At 57.0% G+C, this 21,587-nt stretch overlaps 1 protein-coding gene across 2 annotated transcripts; it reads left to right on the plus strand.

Annotated features, from left to right (window-relative positions):
- Positions 1 to 535: 535 nt before the first annotated feature.
- Positions 536 to 13,530, plus strand: LOC125624817 (platelet-activating factor receptor-like). Of its 2 annotated transcripts, XM_048826061.2 has the most exons (3): positions 536 to 758; positions 1,562 to 3,092; positions 10,949 to 13,530. In XM_048826061.2, the coding sequence occupies exon 3, from the start codon at positions 10,959 to 10,961 to the stop codon at positions 11,967 to 11,969; it is 1,011 nt and encodes a 336-aa protein (XP_048682018.1). In that variant the 5' UTR covers positions 536 to 758; positions 1,562 to 3,092; positions 10,949 to 10,958; the 3' UTR covers positions 11,970 to 13,530. The 2 variants fall into 2 exon arrangements, with proteins under 2 accessions (XP_048682018.1, XP_074977431.1); XM_075121330.1 differs by lacking the exons at positions 536 to 758; positions 1,562 to 3,092 and adding an exon at positions 7,023 to 7,468.
- Positions 13,531 to 21,587: the final 8,057 nt, after the last annotated feature.

Genomic DNA, 21,587 nt, shown 5'->3' on the forward strand with positions numbered 1-21,587 from the left:
AGTGCCGTGAGCCTGAGTCTGTAGACAGACTGAAACTCCAAGAGGGATGTGAGCATCAATCACCATGGCGTGTTGACTCTGAAACCTAATGACAAATGCAAACAAACACCAGCATATTTCATTGCGGATCCTTTTAATCAAGAAGTCAGTGACTCACTATTTGTGAGTGGAGCTTGGTGTGGGTGGAGCCTGAATAGAGGATGGCTACTTCTCCCTCTCCAGCCTGACCTCCGCTGTATTGGAGGCCTTGGGGATCAGTTAATTATTTCCTCTCATGCTTCCCACTCACAAACACAGAGCAGCAGGCCCGGTATTGGGTCTACGATCATACATTGGCACAGTGCCCAGTTGTGTGGTTTCTGGGCGCACACACCCATAGCTGGGAAGGGGCCCACAGGTTCCAAAAGGAAACCATCTAAGAATGTATTTCTTCCCTTGCGGCCAAGGTTCTCAAAGCATGTTATAAACATTAACTAACTAACCCGTGCAAACCTTGATGCTCAGGTGGGAGGAAACTGAAGTACCGAGAGGGGGACGTCACGTACCCTAGGTCACGCCGTGAGTCTCGGAACAAAACCCAGGTCTCCTGAAGCCCCAATGCTGGAGCCTTTGATGGAGCACAGCCCAATCAAGTGCTGCGCACGGATCTGGTGGGGCCTCTGGGTGTTAATTCTGAACATCACTTTGAAATGAACAAAACCTGAAAGGAACAGAAAGTCCAGCGTTGCTCTCCCTTTGCCGCTTGTTCAGCACAGCTGGTGAGTTGTGGAAACTTGACCACATGGAGTTGTCATGCTCCCCATCCATCCCTCGGGCTGCACTGCACTAAATACATGCTCTGCGGGCTCGTGTCCCGTGGGCTCTCCCACTGCGGGTCTCTGCAGGAGCCCGGTTCTCGGGGATTCCTGCTAATGTTTCCCTTGGCTCAGAGCCCAGGGGGTTCAAACCCCTCAGGCCATGATCCTTGCTCCCCCCATTCCCGTGGGATACGCATAATTCAGCTAATGTGATCGTTAAAGGTGCAAACAGGAGCTTAGTGAATAGGAACATAAGAACGGCAATACTGAATGAGACCAAAGGTCCATTTAGCCCAGTATCCTGTCTTCTGACAGAGGCTAGTGCCAGGGGCCCCAGAGGGAATGAACAGAACAGGTCATCAAGTGATCCATCCCCTGTAGCCCATTTCAAGCTTCTGGCAAACAGAGGCTAGAGACACCATCCCTGCCCATCCTGGCTAATAGTCATTGATGGACCTATCCCCCATGAACTTATCTAGTTCTTTTTTGAACCCTGTTATAGTCTTGGCCTTCACAACAGGAGCAGGATGGGGATTTTATGTCAGTATACTGCACTGGTGAGACCAATACTGCATCCAGGTCTGGGCTCCACATTTTAAAAAGGATGTTGAAAAATTGGCAAAGGGGCAGTGAAAAGCCACACAAGTTATTTGAGGGCTGGAGAAAATCCCCTGCAGTGAGAAATTTAAAGAGCTCCGGCTGGTTAGTTTATCTAAAAGGAGCTCGCAAGGTGACTTGATTACTGTGCACAAATAACTTCCCAGGGAGAAAATACCAGGCCCGAGAGGGCTCTCTAATCTAGCGGAGAAAGGCCGAACAAGAACCGGTGGCTGGTAGCTGGAGCCAGACGCGTGGGAACATAAAGGAGGTGCATGTTTTTAACTGCGAGGGTGAGTAGCCGTTGGAACGGGCTGCCAAAAGAAGTGTCGATGTCTCCATCTCCTGATGATCCAGCCTGGCTGCCTTTCGGGAAGAGGCTTTAGCCCACACAAGTTCCTGGGCTCAGGACAGGGGTAACTGGGCAAGGGGCCGTGGTCTGTGCTATGCAGGGGGTCAGCCAAGCTGATCTGAAGGTCTCCCCTGGCCTTTGCATCTAGGAATCCACACGGGAGTCGCTCATCTCCCAAGGTGAGCGTTGTTGTCCTGCTGGAGTTGAGGTCAGGACCAGTCGCGGTCAGGCACTGCCCCAGGGCCAGCCAGAGGTGCTAAGCCTCGTGCAGCTGGGCAAAGACACGACACCCTGTAACTTACAGTGGTGCATCTTGCCTGAGTAGTTAGCCACCAACAGCTGTAACCAGCGCCAGTCCCCAGGGGGTGAATTCTCACCAGGGGTGGGGCAGGTGATGCTGTTCCGCATCCCAGTACGGTTAGGAAGAAACTTCACAACTGCGAGAGAAAGGGGGGCTAGGACACCTGGGTTCTGTGTTCAACTCTCCTACTGCGTATGGGTGAGTCACTGCCCCACTCTGTGCCTCAGTTTCTCCACTGGTAAACGGGGCTAGCGACACCCTGCTCTCGGCAGGGGTGGGGGAATTGCAAGTGTTAATTTCTCCAAGTTCTGTCCCTCCTTTCCATCCCTGATCCTGCAGCAAGTGCTCTGTGGTTAGATTCCTGAGCCCCACCGCAGTCCATGCCAGCGCAGACCCTGGCTTGCACCCTCAGCTGCCACATTGCTCAGTCAGTCCGGCCCTGAGAGCAGGGAATGAAAGGGCCCATTATTGCTGCTGGTCACACACGGCTGATTCATCCCAGCCGGCACCAGGCTTTCCTGCTGGGCTAAGCACTCCGGGCTGGTGTGGGCAAGAGGACTGGGTCAGGGAAACAGGAACCCCCTTCACCTCCGCACAGAGTGGCCCCCGGTGCTTTGTGCCCGGGACTCTCTGCCTTAGCTGTTAGGTCCCATTGTTCTCATCTGCACCCCACTCCGTGCAGATGTGCATGACGTGGGCCAGGGGCTGACGTGGGAGCCAGGGCTGCGTCCCCACAGCCCCACTTGCAGTGCTGCTGGCCTCCTCGGACTTGGGGAAGCCTTAGAAGAGCTTTTCCTCGAGAAGTCCCCTTTTACAAGCATGCACAGGTGCCTTGCCCTGCCCTGCCTCCAGCTGCCACCCCATACCCCGCGACACCGTGCGGATTAACCCTTGACAGAGAGAGACGGCGCTCGGGGGCGGTGGAGATCAGACGTGCCACACAGCCTGGCCGGGCTCCTTAAAGCCTCCCAGAGACCTGGCTCAGCCAGACAGCGACGTGCAGCAGGGACGGGAACGCTGCCGACCCACAAGCCAGCCTTGCAGGGTAAGAGACCGGCTTGGAGCCAGGAACCTGAGCATCCCCCTTGCACCCCTTGCAGCGACATCTCATTGGAGGGGAGTGCTCAGAACTAGCCAGTTCTTTGGATGGGGCTCTCGGAAGAAGGGGGTGATTTGCTGGGGTAGGGCCCAGAGCCAGTTTCCCACCCCCCTTTCCAAGAGGAGCGACTGGCTAGGGGCTTTAGCAGGGCAGGCTGCTTTCCCCTCCTTGAAAAAACATTTAGCTGCCCCACCATAGCTGCTCTGGTTTCTACACCAGCCACAGAGCATGGAATGGCCTGGAATGGTAGAGCCCTGTTATTCCTAGAGATGGGAAAGTCCTAGAGATCACTGGGCTCCTTTTTCTGCCATGTGGGACAGGCCTGCCATTCAGCTGTGACAAACAACGCTTTTGGCTCAGCGCTGCAGAACCCAGTGGGGTAGCACTGTGTAAGAATGAGCTTTGGAATTTGTATCCTGGGTGTGTGAAGAGTCTCTCTCTCTCTCTCTCTCCTTGGCCCATCACTTTGCTGCTCTGTGCCTCAGTTTCCCCATTTATTCAAGAGGGATATTGCTATATCACCTTTGTAGAGGGCTTTGAGAGCTACTGCTATTGAGCACAACATAAGAGCCAGGGCGCATTATGAGGATCTATATTCCAAGCTAAGTGCCACTCCTGCTTAGTAATAAACAGTCTAATGAGAAAGCTTAAGAGGGCCAAATATTTTTTTGTTATCGAACTCAGTGCTCTGCCAGTGGGCTTGGAAACGGAGCTGGTGTATGCGGAATAATCTAACATGGGCTGTGTCATCGTGACATTCACAAGAGCACCAGCTTTTCGAGGGCTCTGCACCAACCGGTGGGGCTAGGTTCCCCGCCCCCGGTGCCGATTTGTTTGGAACTCAGCCCCGCTTGCGAGTGCCGAGCTCCCAGAAATCAGGGCCACCCAGTGTTCCTGGCAGGTCTCCCATACAAGCACTAACCAGGCCTGACCCGGCTTAGCTGCCAAGATCAGACAAGATTGAGCACATTCGGGGTCTGGGGGCAGATCCTCTACTGTTGTCAGTGGAAATTAGGAGCCTAAATACCTCTGAGGATCAGGGCCTTGGTGAGTAAATACTGACACTTAAGGGGGGGGATGATTTTGGTGCTGGTCAATGGGAAAAGGTCAAGGCAGCCTGAACTCTGGGGTGGCCTTAAGATCCCTTCTCTGTAGCACGGAGTGTTTCTGTGGCTGGGCCGAAAAGCTCAGCTCATGTGGTTTGAGTCTCTTGAGAAAATCTGCAGCCTTTCGTGGCTGTCTGTCAGCTAAGGGCGCCTGGCAGTGTCTCGGCCTCCCAGCGCGGGGCTGAAATGACTCGCACCAAAAAAGCCACAGCTTCCTTGTAACTGTGACAACCAGTCCCTGGCAAGCAGAATGTGTCTGGGCTGGGGAAGCCTCTGTCCCTCTCTCTCTCTCTCCCCGACTCCTGCTCATCTGCCTATTTGAAGCAGGGCTGCTGCAGAATAAGTCAGTCAGGCAGAGTCCGTGGGTAAGGACCAAACTGATTTTCTTACCACTCGGTCTCTTTGGGGGCTCTTTGTTGCATCTCTGGGGCTTTGTCTTGCTGCCTTTGAGCCCAGCCTTGGGAGGGTGTATGTGTGTGTGTGTGTGTGTGAGAGTGAGTGAGTGAGTGAGAGATCTGCATGGCCCCCATGAATAGCCACAGAGCAGGGACAGTGTGAGCAGCAGCTTCCCGCACTCCTGCCCTGGGAGGGTTCCAGCTAGCCAGTCTTTCGGTGTGCTTGGCCTCATTGCTGAGACTGCTAACAAGGGGCCCAGCTAGTGTCCAGTGAGTTGGTGGTTTCAAAAGTGTGCGATGGGGGGAGACAGGAAACCTTTCTGGATGTCAGTAAGTCCTAGAGCTGTGCGAGCTTGAGGCAGGGTCACAGGGGCAGTGATTCAACCTCAAGCTTCAGGGCTCAAACCGATCGCCTGCAGGGGTCAGGAAGGAATGTCCAACCCCCTGGTCTCAGCACTCAATGAGTGGCTGAGTGCCTTTGCTGGAAGCTGGCCCCTTTCTGGGGCAGGGCAGTAGCTGCTGATCCGATCTGAGATGCTCGTTCCTTCCCGGTGGGAACGTAGCCCGTTGCTGTGGGAGTGGAGTGTGTGGCTAGCAGCAGGGCAGGGCGAGTGTGCACAGCTGAGGAACCAGCGACTGCCAGGCAGAGAGAAGCCAGCGCCTGGCTCGGCCGAGGGGGAGCCGCACTGCCCGGCTGGAGCAGGACGCAGGCAGGGACATTCCGACGGGCGCACATACGCGGCTGTGGCGGGAGTGCTAAGCCCCTGCAGCTGCGAGCTGGATCTGGGGCAGCATCTCTGCGGGATCTTCTCTCCGTGGCTTAGGCCCTGTGGCCCTGGATGCAGCTGTGCCTCTGACTCACGGCAGCTTGGGAAATCCCTCTCTCTGTGACAGCCCGGAGGGCTCTGGAGTGGGGCTGGGGATGAGGGGTTTGGGGTGTGGGAGGGGCTCAGGGCTAGGGCAGAGGGGTGGGGTGAGGGGGGAGGGCTGCAGGGTGGGGCTGGGGAGGAGGGGTTCAGGAGGGAGTTCAGGGTGGGGCAGAGGGTTTGGGATGTCGGGGGTGAGGGCTCTGGCTGGGGCTTGGGATGAGGGATTTGGGGTGTGGGGCAGCTCAGGGCTACAGCCACACAGAAGGGAAACTAGCAAAAGAAAAGAAAAGCAGAGGAGAGGAAGGGACAGAAAAAGCCCAAAGCAGCCACCTGGGGCTTCCTGAGCTGCTGCGGTCGCCCATTCACTCCTCTGAACTTCCACCCAATCGCCTCAGCCTGCTGCTGGCACCGCTCCCTTGGGCAGCCGCCCGCTGCCCAGGGCTCAGGCAGGGACGCTTCAGGGGAGACACCCAGCCCCGAACACTGGTGGAGCCAGACCCCCCATGCCCTGAATATTGCTGGAGCCCAGGCACCACAGGCCCATATAACTTGCTGCCCTGATCAAGTCAGACTAAATCTGGCTTCCTTTGCCTCTACATTCGGGGTTTTCCTTTGGCCCAGGGAATGGCAGAGGCTGAAGCTCGCTGCACGGATCTATGCGGCAGCTGGAAATACCTGCAGTGGAGCAAGGGCCTATCTATCCTTTCCACCTCTAGCCATGCAACCGGGCCTGGTATTTCTAATGCAGGGCCACTGGCCCTGGCATCTCGGCCTCAAGGCCTCTCCTGGGCCAGGTCACGGGGCAGGGAAATTACTGACACTGGGTGAACGTCTGCCTATCAACTGCTCTTGGAGCAAAGAGCCACTGCCGGACTAGGGGTCTCGATTGGGCTGCAGTCCCAGGGGGTTTCCCTGGATTGAAAGGGATGGAAAAGATGGATTGCATTGAGGATGTGCGGCCCGGCTGCTCGTGAGAACCACAGTGCTGAGCCTCCCGGCCCCTGCTCCGTCTGAGCAAGGCTCTGCCGAGTCACCTCCTGAATGGTCCAGGCAAAGAGCTAAGGCTGGGAGGTGCTGCAGGAAGGGGGGGTGCTGGGGGAGGGACTTCAGCCAGCTCTGATGCCCCGCAGCCTTTCAGGAGCCAAGGCGTTGGCTTGGCTGGAGGGTGGCGTGGGGACGGCGCTGGCCGCGGTCCCAGCCCCTGTATCAGCTCGGCCCGGAGATGACGAGCCGGCGTTTGGATCGCATGCCTGGGAAAGAAAAAACTCCAACTCCCCAATGCTGCCGCTGGTGCCTTCCTCCAAACCTGCTGCCGGTGAAACCTGGCGCTGATTTCCCCTGGGACAATGGCTCTGGCTGGGTGGTGGAGGTGCAGGGCTTGGCCTGCTCTGGCTGGGGCCTAGATGCTACGGGGATGGGTGCACTGCGTGGTGACTAGGCAGTCAGATGTGCAGGGCTGGATTGAGGGATGGCTGGATGGACGGGAGCACGGATCCAGAGACGGACAGTCCCTTCCTCCTTAACCCACAGGGCTCTCTGGTGCGCCGACCGTCTGCCTTCAGACGAGCAGCGGGAAGAACTGCACTCGCTTGGTTGAGACGTTAACGGCCAACCTGTCTGTCTGGCTGTCAGGCGCCGGGCTGTGGTTTGAGGTTAGGGTTCTCTGGTGATTCCCCTGCAGCCCTGTGGCTGCTGACAGTGCAGTGATGAGCAGAGAGTCCCGTAGGCCTAGACAATGGTCTACATGCTGACGGGGGCTGTACGGCATAAGGAGCCCGAGCTGCTGTCCCGTGAACTGTGTCCCAGCTCAGATGCAGGAACCTCCTCGCTCATCCCGGAATGAGTCCTCTCCGGGGTCCTTTCGGGCTTGGCAGCCGGCTGACTGCCCCCTGGGCCAGCCTCCCTCCAGCGTCACAGGAAGCTGGGGCTCAGAGCCTCAGTGCGGCAGCCGGGTAAGTGCTGTTGCTCTCCAGACCCTGCTCGTCCAGCGCTGCTCCCCAGACAGCTCTGCTGAGGCCTGTGAGGAGCAGGGGTCTGGGCTTGTCTCCGGGCAGTCATGGCGCTGGATTGCAGGGGGAGGCGGAGACGCTGCCCGCTGAGAGGGGCTGGGGGCGGACGGCAGGTTTGACAAGAATGGGCGCTGCCGAGGGGATGACTCGCTTGCCCTGCCGGCGAAGGATGGGGGCCAGAGGAGAATCCAGCTCTCTGGTTAGCGGGAGTTAGAAGAGCATTTTTGTCCCCTTGGGTCCTGGGGCCTGGCTGGCCCAGGGGACAGCGATGGGGGCTGAGTGCCCAACACCCCCAGCCATGGCCAGTTAGTGTCTGTGTCCTCGATCTCTAGGTGCTGAGGGAACAGGCAGCAAGGATGGACGGGACCGAACTCCCCTGCCATCCCCAGCTCCCAGCAGGAATGGGGCATCCGGCTGGGGTCTGCTCTGCCCAGGGATCACATGAAACCTCCCTTCACCTGTCACCACCCCTTGTCTGCACTGCAGCCAGATAGGGAGGGGAGCTGCAGGCCAGGCAGGGATTTCCCCACGCCTGGAGCACTTTGTTCCTTCTGCAAAGCGTTTCAAACCCATTGAGGACACAGCTGGCTCTGTTCTGCAGAGAGCCGCAGGGTTAAGGGCCAGGTTCTTCCCCTTGTTCAAACAGGGCTGGGCTGCCCAGTTCACATGGAGCACTGAGCATCAGTGTCGTGTGACTTCTATAAGTGGGGGGGCTGGGCTCCAGTGAGGCCAACGGGGCCGCGCGTGTGTGTGGGCAAATTCCCTGCCTGCCCACAGGGGCACCATTTCAGATGCTTCGGGGGGAGGAGGGGCATAACTTTAACCATGGTTCCAGGGACTACTTAGACAACTGAAAACACTTGTTTTTTGGCAGATAATAACTTACAATGCTCCTGTCAGATAATTTCTGTCTCATTCCTACATCAAGAAAGAAAATTTAATAAATATTAGACCCGCTCAGCTCTAATACTAACATGTTCTGACCTCTTGAGGCAAGTCACTTATGGGACAGTGGTGAGGTTTAAATCATACTGTCTCGTCGTACTCAGATTCTCTTACTGAAGTCAGAAGGGACCATCATGATCATCTAGTCTGACCTCCAGCACATTGCAGGCCACAGAACCTCCCCCACCCACTCCTGTGATAGACCCCGAACCTCTGGCTGAGTTACTGACCTCCTCAAATCACGGTTTAAAGACTTCAAGTTACAGAGAATCCACCATTTACACCGGCAAATGACCCATGCCCCAGGCTGCAGAGGTCTCTGCCAATTTGAGCCCGGGGGGAAATTCCTTCCTGACCCCAAATCCGATGATCAGTTAGATCCTGAGCATGTGGGCAAGATCCATCATACAGATACCTGGGAATAATTCTCTGTAGTAACTCAGCCCTCCCCATCTAGTGTCCCGCTCCAGCCATTGGAGATTTTTGCTACAGGCAGTCGCCGATGGGCCACATGCCATTGTAGGCAGTCCTGTCACACCATTTCCTCTAGAAACTTCCCAAGCTCAGTCTTGAAGTCAGTTCGTTTTTTTTCCCCCACTGCTCCCCTTGGGAGGCTGCTCCAGAACTTCACTCCTCTGATGGTTAGAAACCTTCACCTAATTTCAAGCCTAAACTTGGTGATGGACAGTTCCTATCCATTTGTTCTGGGGTCCACACTGGTGCTTAGAGTTTTAAATAACTCTTCTCCCTCCCTGGTATTTGTCCCTCTGATGTATTTATAGGAGGCAATCATCTCTCCCCTCAGACTTCTACTGGTTAGGCTAAACAAGCCAAGCTCTTTGAGTTTCCTAAGGTAGGTTTTCCATTCCTCAGATCATCCTAGTAGGCTTTCTCTGCAGCTGTTCCACTTTGAATTAGTCTTTCTTAAACATGGGAGACCAGAATTGCACACAGGATTCCAGATGAGGTCTTGCCAGTGCCTTGTATAATGGTACTAACACTTCCCTGTCTCTAGTGGAAACACCTCGCCTGAAACACCCCAGGACCGCATTAGCCTTTTTCACAGCTGCATACCACTGATGGTTCTTGTTCATCCTGTGAACAACAAATAGACCCAGGTCTTTCTCCTCCTCCTCTGTCACTTCCAACTGATAGGTCCCCCAGCTCATAGCAAAAATTCTTGTTGTTAGTCTCTAAGTACACGACCTTATACTTTGCCCTATTAAATATCATCCCATTTCTATCACTCCAGTTTACAAGGTCATCCAGATCTTCTTGTACGATATTCTGATCCTCCTCGGTATTGGCAATACCTCCCAACTTTGTGTCCTCTGCATATTTTATTAGCACGCGCCCACTTTTTATGCCAAGGTCAGTAAAAAAAGTTTAAGATTGGTCCCAAGACTAATCCCTGAAGAACTCCGCTGGTAAATGCCCTCTAGCCTGACAATTCACCTTTCAGTATGACCTGTTGTAGTCTTCCCTTTAACCAGTTCCTTATCCACCTTTCAGTTCTCATATTAATCCCCTTCCTATCCAATTTAACTAATTAATTGCTCACGTGGAACTGCATCAAACACTTTACTGAAATCCAGGTAGATTAGATCTACTGCATTTCTTTTGTCTAAAAAATCAGTTCTCTTTCCAAGGAAAGATATGAGTAACTTTGTAACTGCCTCTGGGATACTACAACTGAAATAATTGTAGAAAAATCTCCAATTACTTTCTATCATTTAGGTGACTTTTCCCAGTCCACCAAACTTGGAACAGATCATTTAACTTTAGGAAACATCCTACCAGTCCTTTCTTCTCTTAATCACCGTGTTTTATAAACAAAATTCTGACTCCTAGACCCTGCCTCAGGGCTCAAGCTGGGAGCAGCTCATCTGTCTCCTCTGCAGAATTCATTGCATTGCACGCTCAGGATGCCTGCCTGAGGCTTGCAGTTTGGGGGGGGGGGGGAGAAAGCCCTCCATGACCCCCCCCCCCCAAACTCCGCCTGTGGCTGCTGTGCTCATGTTTGCGCCGAGTCTTATGCTTTCAGGCTTTACTGGGAGTTCAGTGCCTAGATGCTTAGCTGGATGGATAGAGGAGTGTGTGTGGAGATGGATGGAGAGGGGCTGAATGGAGAGGGGGAGAGGTCTGGGTGGATGTATGGCTCATTGGAGGGGTGTGGATGGAGAGAGAGCTCGAGCGGTATTTATGGAGCTGGCTGGCTGGATAGATCAATGGGTGGATGGGGAGATAGGTGGAGGCTTGGGGATGGGGATAGGGATAGATAGAACTTCTCCGGAGTTTGAGGGGGTCAGGTTGGCTCCTCCTACCCAGCAAGGTGTGCAGGGCCCAGGTTGACAACATAGCTTTATGAGGGGCTCCTAATCAGTGTCAGTCCCCCGTGCCCCCAGCTCAGGACTCTGACCCCCTTTCAGGCACACAGCCCAGGCCTCCCCTCTAACCCTGACCTCTCTTGTCTTCCAGCAGTGCTGAGATGAACAACTGGACGGCCGGGCTGGAGGCGACGGAGGCACCCCTGGGTGCTGCCCGCGGGGAGTGTGAGCTGAGTGACCCCGTGCAGTTTGTCCTGGTGCCCCTAGTGTACTGCGTGGTGCTCTGCGTGGGGCTGCCTGGCAATCTGGTGGCCCTGCTGGCCTTTCTGCAGAGTGGCCAGGTGAGGAAGGCCATCCGCATCTACCTCATCAACCTCACTCTGGCCGACATCCTCTTCAACCTCACCCTGCCCCTCTGGATCCCCTACTACTTGGCCGGGGGGCACTGGGTCCTCTCAGATGCCACCTGCCGTCTGGCCGGGGCTGCTTACTACATAGCCACCTACAGTGCCATTGCCTTCATGACCCTCATCAGCTTCGATCGCTACTGCACCGTCCGCGTGGCCAGGCTGGACCTGGCTCTGAACCGGCGCCACGGGGCCATGGCAGCTTGCGTGACGGTCTGGCTGCTGTGTTTGGGCTGCGCCATCCCCTCCCTGGCAGCCCAGCAGACCTGGGCGGGCTCTCGGGGCACCAAGTGCTTTGAGCAGTCTGCAGGGCACAGGAACTATGCCTATGCCATGGTGGGCTTCTTCATGGCCTCCTTCCTGGTGGTGCTGGGCGCGTACGCCTCCATCATGAGGTCGCTCTCGGCCACTGCCTCCCACGGTAGCCACCGCCGGCTGGCCCGGGCCATGGTGCTGGGCATGCTGTTGGTGTTTGTGGTCTGCGTGGCCCCCTACCACCTCACCCTGGCCCCCTGGGTGGCCAGCCGGACGCAGACCCCCGGCTGCAGCCCACCCTCCACCCTGGACATCCTGCACACCCTGAGTGTGGCCCTGCTGAGCCTCAACAGCTGCATCGATCCGCTGATCTACTGCTTCTCCATCAAGCGCTTCCGGGCTGATCTGTGGATGACTGCGCGCAAGATCGTCCGGTGCCTCCCACTGCCCCCCTCCCCGCTGGAGAGATCCATTCCCAACGTCCGCTCCTCCTCCTTCACCTCCTCCTAGCGTGGCCGCTGGGAGAATGGCTCACGGCTTAGCTCGGCTCCCTCTCCAGGGCACTGGTCCACCATAGCGCCAGCCTCCAGTGTCTTGGCCTCATTGTGAGAATCTTGAACTTGCCCCTGGGGCTCTTCCAGTTGGGTGGGGGGGGGTCACCTGGTAACAGCATCTCCCTGGCCTGATTGGAGGGTGACCAAGTGTCCGATGTGAGCTGGGGATCCGCTCCCTGCCAGTGTGCCCCGTGGCAGGAGGTTGGCAGGAACGGCTTTGCTGACGAGTCTGAGTCAACCTGCCCGGATGCACCCGGCCCACCTGGATCTCACTCTCTGCCACCCCTCAGGCAGTCCAGCCCCCAGTGCTCCTCTGGGACATGGGCCTCCGTGGGGCTTCGGCTGGATCTGAAGATTCGAGGGACGTGGCGGTGGCAGGTCTCTCTCCTCAGCAGTGCTGGCCTTGTTGCCTTCATGTTGCTGCCGGAGAGAGAGGCTTCTCCTGGGCTGCTCCTGCCTGTTTTGGAACCCCTTCTTTGCTCAGCACGGGTACGGAGCTGCCCCATCCCTGCCTTCCTGCTCCTCTGGCGCGTTAAACCCCCCTTGGGCAGATGTCCCCTACCGTCGCTGCTCAGGGCATGTCACTCACCCATCAGCCCCCTCAGAGCGTCTCCAACCTCTTGGCTGCATTGTGGGGACTTGAGCGCTAGCAGTAATTAGCTCCTGGCCCTCCTGATGGGGATGTGCCCTGGAGGGTTACGACAGGCTGTTAGTTGGTGGGAGGGATGCGTGGCTTTGTACCTGGTGTAACGCCCATGGCCAGGACAGAGGGTCCCGCCTGCTTGGAGACAAGGCTGCTTGGAAACGGGCCATGTGAATTTGTGCATAAACTGCGTTTTCTCTTCAAAGTGCTTTTCCTTGTCTCCTAGCTCGGCGTAGCCGGAACGGAGCCCTGCAGCCGGCCCCCAGCAGGGACGGGTCGTCTGGCTGGGGTCTGCTCTCCCCAAGGGCCCGTTGATATGGGGTCTGTCATAGGGTGACACTGGCCTTTTAAGAGGGAAGAGGCCTGTGCACCTGTGACTGGGCACTTGACCCTCACTTAGGCTTAATTAGGGCCCTAGGGGATCAGAGCTGCCTGGGGCAAGCAAGGGAAGGTGCAGTTGAGAGCTGCTGGGAGAGTCGGGGTGCTTCAGGCCCCCTGGAGCAGGGAAGGGTTGTGCAGAGACCAGCAGGAGCCTGGCCACTGGCCTTCCTGAGCTGGAGAGCCAGTTCTGGGGGGCTGAGGGGGTTCTGAGCTGGGGGGCTGTGGTCAGGTCGAAGAGCCGTGAGGTCAAGTGGCTGGCCGGGCAAGTGGGGGCCTGCACTGAGGGTGGAAAGGCACTGGGGACCGAGTGCTGCTGGGCTCCCGGGTGGGTGACCTGGAAGTGATGTTGCTGGGAAGGGGAGTGGAAAACCAGCATGCATTGGTGTGTTTTACTAGGGGAACTGGGAGAAGGGTTTTTCCCATGAGGGGTCCATGGACTAGTGCACGTGTACATGAATAAATTCTGCCCAGAGGTGGCATCATTTGTATCAGACAGTGAGAGAGACTGTGCTCTTTTTTTGTGGCTGGGCTGAGGGGAAACTGAGGCACATGCACCTCAGGTTGGGTGCCTTATTACAGGGTCACTGTAAGGTCCCTCCCAATGCATCTTCCCCCAGCAAAAACCCAGACAGCTAGTGCCAGGGGCCCTGTGGGGCACTGTCGTATGCGTTCCTCTGTGGTGATTGGGGACAGCTATCTGTAGGGCACTCTCTAGTAACAGTTTCCCAGACTAATGGGAAGGGGGCACAGCTGCTCCAGGGGGGCAGATCCATAATCATGAGGGGGCAGTGACCTGGGGGTTTGCTGTACTGATGGGGAGGTGCTTACTCGTTGGGGAGACTTTAGTAGCAGCAGTGGGGAAGGTTATCCAGGGCAGGGCACTGGGAAATAGCAATGCCCCCTCTAAGTATAACGCCCCCTCGATGTATGGATGGCTACTAACTGGCTCTGCGTCTGCACACGTGTCTAATAATTGCTGGGTGTTTGACCCCCAACCCCATGATTATTTTATACTAAATGAGGCTATTTGGGAACTTAATTTCACACCCCAGCCCCCATGCGGTGAGCCCCCCTGAGCAGCAGGGTCTCCCCAGCCCCAGGCTTCTGCCTGGCGCAGTGAGCCTTGGAACCTCCCAATGTCCTGTCCCGTCCGCACCGGGTGCATGTTAAAGATCCTTGTGGCGCATCTCCTAAGAGCAGGCAGGGCTGCCCCAGAGTCCTTGCCGGGGTTTCCCTCCCCCGGGGCGTGCAGTGTTGCTGTATGCCTGGCTGCTGCCCTCTGCCCCAGAGGTAGCCACATTTCAGTGCGTGGCGCGTGCAGGCGGTTGGTGAGCTGCTTTGGGAGCCTTGGGGATGAAAGGGGGCCAAGGGCTCTGCTTGGTGTTAGCGGGGCGAACACATGGTGCCGTTGGGAAGTCAGTGCCACCTGCGGTGGGTCCTAGAGGCTCTTGCAGGGGAGCAGAGGGATGGAGCCAGGGTTCACCGGTCCCCAGGGGCTGCAGGCGCTGAGATAGCACATTGCGCTATCGTCTGTCACCCTGCAGCGCCGCTGGCATGTGTGGGGCTGGCTCTGGCTCGGGGCTGCCCGGATAATTGCTGGCAGGACTGACAGCACCTACCGTGAGCTTCATTTCTGTGGCCTGTTCGGCCGGGCCCTGCTGCCAGGCACTCCGGCTTCGCAGCCCATCCCGTCCTGCCAACCCCCCTCGTTTGAGTGACGACAAGCCCAGGCCCACACCAGGCATCTCCAGAGCTGCAGTTCCCAGCGGGGTCCTGGCTTGCCCCACCTGGGAGCAGGTGGCCTCTGGGGTGTGGCTCTCTTGAGCGACTGAGCTTGTGCCCGCTGGCGAGGGAGCGTCGTGCTGCTGACGAGAGGTTCGGAGGTTTCTGCTCTTGCCCGTGGACAGCCAGTGTCTGCCTTGAGTTCTGGGTAGGCAGCTGCTGCCCACTGGGTGCTGCTTGCTGGGATGCTGGGCAGAGATGGGCCTCGAGTCTGTTGTAGCTGAACTAGGGGCATTTTGGTCACTGGTGTGTTTCAGAGCAAAACTAGTAGCCAGCCCGGCTGTGTCAGGGAGGAGGCAGCTTGTGTGAGCGGCAGGCAGGAGAGACGCTGCAGCCCCATGAGCTGGGCTGGGTAGGCATCATACAATCAGCGGAATGAAGGACAGGGGTTTGTCCAACTTGTTTTAAAAACCTCCAGTGGGGATTCCACCACCTCCCTTGGGAGCCTGTTCCAGAGCTTAACCACCCTTATCATTAGAAAGCGTTTCCAGCTATCGAATCCCAAATCTCCTTTGCTGCAGATTAAGCCCATTCCTTCTCGTCCTACCTTCCGGGGACAGGGAGAACAACTGAGCCCTCTCCTCTGGAACCCTTCACGTATCTGAAGGCTGTGATCAGCTCCCGGCCAAGCCCAGAGGTGCCCAGGTTTTTTAACCTTTCCTCAGAGGTCAGGTTTTCCAAACCTTTTAATCATTTTTGTTGCCCTCCTCTGGACTCCCCGATTTGTCCCCATCTTTCCTAAAGTGTGCTGCCCAGAACTGGACCCAGTCCTCCAGCTGCGGCCTCGTAGTTCTGAGTAGAGCAGGACAACTACCCCCCATGTGTTACGTCTGACACTCCCGTGAACACACCCCAGAATGACAGTAACCTTGTTTGCAACTGCATCACACTGTAAACTCATATTCCGTTTGTGAACCACTAGAACCCCCAGATCCTTTCCAGCACTACTGCCACCTAACTAGCGAGTCCCCTTTTTGTAGCTGGGTATTTGATTTCTTTCCCTTCCTTGCACTTGTCTTTATTGAACTTCATCTTGTTGATTTCAGACCAGTTCTCCAATTTGTCAGGGTTGTTTTGAATTCTAATCCTGTCCTCCAAAGTGCTTGCAGCCCCTCCCTGCTTAGTGTCATCTGCAGATTTTATGAGGGTGTGTATCTGTGCTTTTGCATGTGTTCCTATCTGGGTGTGCGGGTGTGGTTAGTGTGAATTTGCACGATTGTGTGTGCAATGTGCATGTGTCTATTGTGTGCAATTGCGTATGCAAGCTTCTCTATGATGCATATAATTGCGCACACATGTCCCTGTGCGTCTAGGATCTGTGCTGTGCATGGGCGTGTTCCTGAATTTTGTGCGCATCCCCAGTGTATGTCTATGCTGGGTACATTTGCACAATCACGCATGCATAGATTGTAAAGCCCAAAGGGAGCACTGTGATCCTCTCTTCTACCCTCCTGTCTGATGCAGATGCAGACCCAGACCCAGACCTGCATTAATTCCTGGTGGAACTAACACAGATCTTTTAGAAAAATCATCCCGTCCTGCTTTACAAGTTGCCCATTATGGAGATTCCACCACAAGTCTTGGAAGTTGTTCCAATGGGGAATGACCCTTGCCTTCTTTCCACTCTGAATTTGTTCTAGCTTCAACTTCCAGCCGTTGGGTCTGTGTGTGTATGTGTCTTTTGATGTGCCTAGTTGCATACGTGTGTGTCTTCATGCACATCTATGCTGTGTGCAACTGCCCAGGGGTGTGTGTGTCTTGCTGAGTGCAATCAAATGGGCCCCTGTGTGTGTGTATCTGCATTCACATGTGCGTGAGAGTCAGAGCTGTGGTTTCTTTGCCGAAGAGCTGACTGTTAGAATCTGTTCCTCCCGGTCTGAATGGAGCTGCTTGTCATGCAAACATTTCAGCTTCCTTCGCTCCCACACTGAGTCACAGCTGTCTAACAAGGTCCGGATGCACTAACCTGCCCCTGTGAATGAGCTTGTTTACCGCCCTGAGAGCAGGCTGCGACTCTGCTATGCTCTGGGGGTTGGCACGGCCCCTGTGGAGGTTCCCGTGGTGATATCACGGGCTGGTGATGTGTGGGCAGCCTGGGGACCTGGACCCTGCAGTAGGGTGCCTAGATAGCAAGTGTGAAAAATCAGGACGGGGGTGGGGGGTAATAGGTGCCTATATCAGACAAAGCCCCAAATATCAGGACTGTCCCTATGAAATCAGCACCTCTGGTCACTCTCCCCTGCAGCCCCAACTTGGAATCTGTTTAACCCTAAGCCTTGGCACCTACTCCAATGAAGAAATGCCAGTCCCCACCCTAGGGCGTACGGTCCCTGTGGGGCACTACAAATGTGCCTAAGCATCTCCCACTCCCGCCAGGGCTCCAGCAGGGGCTGAGGCTGGGGGCATTGTTTGCAGAGCCCCCAGATGAGAGGACACCTGCACCATGACCCCCTGTGCTGAGCTAGGAGAGGCCCTGCTGGGCCATGCAGTCCCCCGCTGTGCCATGCCTGAGACACCTGATTCCACTGGGCGGGGTGCAGCGGGAGGGAGAGACCCCTTTCAGAGGCATGAAGGAGGGGAATCTTCTCTGCCCTGCCTGCTCCTGTGCGGGTACCTCTGGCTGCCAGGAGGGGGAGTGCTGGTGCAGGGCAGCAGGTGCAGACCCACTGAGCTGAGTGAGTCATGGGACTTGGTGCAGAGTAGCAGCCTTGTTAGTCTGTATCTGCAAAAAGAAAAGGAGGACTTGTGGCACCTTAGAGACTTGGTGCAGAGTTGGTGGGGGTGGGGGTGCGGGGGATGGAAGAGGGGGAGACAAGCTGCTGGAGAAGCCAAGCTTCTGGGGGAAGAACAACAGAATCCCTCCCGCCTCCATCATTCAGGCTGTCGCCTCTGGAGAGGTTAGCACTGGCTGGGGCAGAGGGTGGGGGGCCGGGAGCAGTGGAAGGATGCCAGTTCCCACTTACTTGCTCAGAGATCCCCTAGGAAGGGCAGCGTCTCTTTAGGAGGCTCAGCTCCCTTCTGTAGCCACCTGTGGCAGTCCCTGCGGCAGGGGAAACAATCCTGGCTCTGCACAGAAATAAGACGCCCCAACATTGGGCAACCACCTGCAGTCTGACTCATGCCAGTCTGGTGTTTTTCCTTAAAGCCCCAGCTCCCGGAGTCACGTGAGCATCTCAGCATTCAAAGTTTCTAGCCCGGTTGATTGTAGAGAAGCTTGAGAAAAGGCTCAGACACCAGAAGGCAAAGCACCCCACATGGATTGTGAGTCCTTTAAAACTCCTGCTGCCGGGGGGCCTGGTTTCTGGCCGCGTGCGGCTGGCAGTGCTGTGGGAGAGGTGACCTTGAGCCCCGGAGAACACAGGCAGTGAGCGGCTCGCAGAGAGGACTGTTATACACCTGTGCTCCCCCAGAGGGCAGCAGCTCACACGCGTAGACAGGTCTAGAGATCCATTCATAAATAACGCACGAGGCGCGGCTGCTCCCCAGGTGACGGAGCTGCACAGCAAGGGGAGCCAACCGAGGTGCGTGGCCAGGGTGCCAGCCCCCTGCTGCTGGAGCTGGCGGCCACCACCGTCCTCAGCCAACACCAGCCCCACCTACGCTCGTGTCACGCCTGCCCCTGCCCAGCTGCATCAGCCCAGCCAGGAGGGGGTGCTGCCCCCCGCTCACGGCTCCTGTGGTCCCGGCTGCCTCAACCACCCAGGGAGAGCCGAGGGCCCCAGGGAGAAATTCAGCAGCGTGGCCTGGGCCCAGCTGTTCACGGCAGCGGGAGGGCGCTGGACTCGCTCAGGGATTCTGCTCACCAGGCTGAAGGTGAGAGGCTGGGCTAGGTAGCGACAGGGGCTGGTCTCAGCATTCCAGGCACACAGCACGAAAGATCGATGCTGCGCCCGGAGCCTGTCCCCCACCCCCAGCGCTGAATGACATCGCCGGAGAGTCAAGTGACGAACCCAGGCAGGGGGAGAGAAAGCCAGAGACAGGGAGAAGGGCACTGTTCACTGCTGAGGCCAGGAGTCCTGACTCTTAGGCCTCTGGCTTTAATTGCTCTAACCACCAGATGCCCCCACCTCTCCCAGAGCAGGAATAGAACCCAGGAGTCCTGACCGCCAGCCCCCCCATCCCCTGCTCTAACCCACCCCCAGAGCAGGAATAGAACCCAGGAGTCCTGACCACCAGCCCCCCTACCTCCTGCTCTAACCCACTCCCAGAGCAGGAATAGAACCCAGGAGTCCTGACCGCCAGCTCCCCCACCCCCTGCTCTAACCCACCCCCAGAGCAGGAATAGAACCCAGGAGTCCTGACCGCCAGCTCCCCCACCCCCTGCTCTAACCCACCCCCAGAGCAGGAATAGAACCCAGGAGTCCTGACCGCCAGCTCCCCCACCCCCTGCTCTAACCCACCCCCAGAGCAGGAATAGAACCCAGGAGTCCTGACCGCCAGCCCCCCCACCCCCTGCTCTAACCCACCCCCAGAGCAGGAATAGAACCCAGGAGTCCTGACCGCCAGCCCCCCTACCCCCTGCTCTAACCCACCCCCAGAGCAGGAATAGAACCCAGGAGTCCTGACCGCCAGCCCCCCACCCCCACTCTAACCCACCCCCAGAGCAGGAACAGTGTAACCCCAGTGTAACCAGTAGACACCTCTCCAGTGACAGAGCTGGATGCCAGGTGAAGCCAGGCCTGTTTCCTCCCAGAGGGTGAGACCCGGGTGCTGTGTTAGCCCTGGCTAAGGGCTGTTGGCGGCTCCAGAGAGCTGGCTGCTCCCTGGCAGGGTGGAGTGTGCGCTCCTCCCCATGCTCCCACTTCATGGTCTTCTTCAAATAGCCTGCGGGGGCCTTAGCAGAGCATTATGGGGGAGCCTGTAGTAAAGCCGGCTGGGGCACAGGGGGTGCAGAGCACTTGGGAGGGGCAGCCCTCAGACTGCTGGAGCGAGAGGAGGGGAGGGACGTGCGGCAGGGAGCCAGGGTCGCCCGCAGGGGTCTCCGATCGCTCTCCCTCTCTCTTTCGGTCGCTGGCTGTCACCTCTCCGTGCACCTCTGTCCATGCCAGCCCCTGCTGCTGACGCAAGGAGTCCTGGGAAGTCATCAGCGCTAGGAGCCCCAGAGATTCCCCTTTAGCTGCCGTGACATACGCCGGCCCCTCGGGGGTGACACCGTCACACCCACGAGTTGGTCTCACGTGCTGCCCATGGGAGGGCCGTATGCCACGGATACTCGCACACGTTTGCTCACACCCACTCACGCTCGCACGCTGGCTTTCACCTCCCTTGTGTTCTGCCTGCGCCTAGGGCCCTGGGTTCAGCTGTCACTTGGAAGGGAGTGCGCCCCCTGCTGGCCCCCCAGTGCGCCCCCTGCTGGCCAGGCAGGGCAGTTTTTACCTACCCACCTTGACACGATCCCCTTATCCCTGCCCAGTCGTATGCCCCTTTGCTGTGCTGACCTGCAGGGGGAGCCTGTCTGACCCCCTCCCCCTCGCCACTTATGGTGCAGGGACAGAAGGTGGGGTGGGGAAGAGGAGGATGGGATCTAGGAGCACCCCCAGAGTTCAGCTCTGGACTGCATGTGGTGATGGGGATCACAGGGGAGGTGTCTCTGGTGCTCCTGTGCCTAACCCCCGTGTGCTCTGGCCCCCCTGGCTGACAGGAGCTGGCTCCCCCTGGGTCTGGTCCCTGCCCAGTGGCAGGAAGCAGTTATGGTTTATGCAGTGTGTCCTTGTCACTCAGGTTTATTGAGCCTGAAAAGCAGGCTATGAAAATCCCCGGGTGGTCACAGCAGAGAGCCCCTACCTGGAGTGGATCTTCTTCCCTCTGAGAGCTGGCAGAGTCCCCTCAGGGCTCACTGATTGCATGGCTTGGCAAGGCCAGGACTCAGCCTGGGAGCCACTCCAGCCTGCACCAGATTGGAGCCCTGGGCCTGTCGTACTCTGCTCCTGGGCTGGGGAGCAGGGGGCACAGCCAGCTCCCTCCACATAACCCTCCACAGGGGAAACAGGCAAAATGACTCGCCTCCCTGGCTGACTTTGGAGCAGCCCTGACAGGAGCCCAAGGGAGGGTGCTGCTTGGCCCAGCCCCAGGAAAGGTGTTCTGAGGAGGGCAGGAGCATGCACTGGTATAACGGCGTCCACACTAGGGGGTTTCAAAGGGATTTGTTCCACTCTCAAACGGATACAGTTAAAGGGGTACAAAAATTATGTTTAGACAGGATCTTGGATTGTGAGTTGTTCAGGGCAGGGTCTCTCCCTCACTATGTGTCTGTACAGCGCCTGGTGCAACAGGCCGCTGATCTCGGTCAGAATCCGTGCAGCGCCTGGCGCAGAGGGGCTGCTGATCTCAGCTAGGGACTCTAGACGCTACCCTAGTGTAAATAATAACATTGCCAAAAGAGCCAAGGGAGATTTTAGGGACCAGATCCTCCTAGGTCTTTAGGGACCTAACTCCTCTTGAAATCAAAGGGAGTTGGGCATCTAAATACCTCGGAGGATCTGGGGGATGTAAAAAGGCGACCTCCCTGTCTTTCCATAGGAACTTGGCCCTGGCAATGTGAAAGGAGCTTGGGGTGGAGAGCTGCCTGAGTCTGTGGAGAAGGAGTTGGCACTTTGGCAATCCTGCCTCATTTCTTGTGCCCCCCTAACCTCATCTCTGATGTGCCATTTGAAATGCAGGCGCTAATTAGCCAATTAGAGGAACGGGTGGCTTTCTGGGGAGCCCAGCACCAGCAAAGGAGCAGTGGGGACCCAGCACAGGTCCCCAGAACACTCTTGCCTTCATCTC

The sequence above is a fragment of the Caretta caretta genome, chromosome 19 (assembly GCF_965140235.1).
Source record: "Caretta caretta isolate rCarCar2 chromosome 19, rCarCar1.hap1, whole genome shotgun sequence".
Classification (NCBI taxonomy): Eukaryota; Metazoa; Chordata; order Testudines; family Cheloniidae; genus Caretta; species Caretta caretta.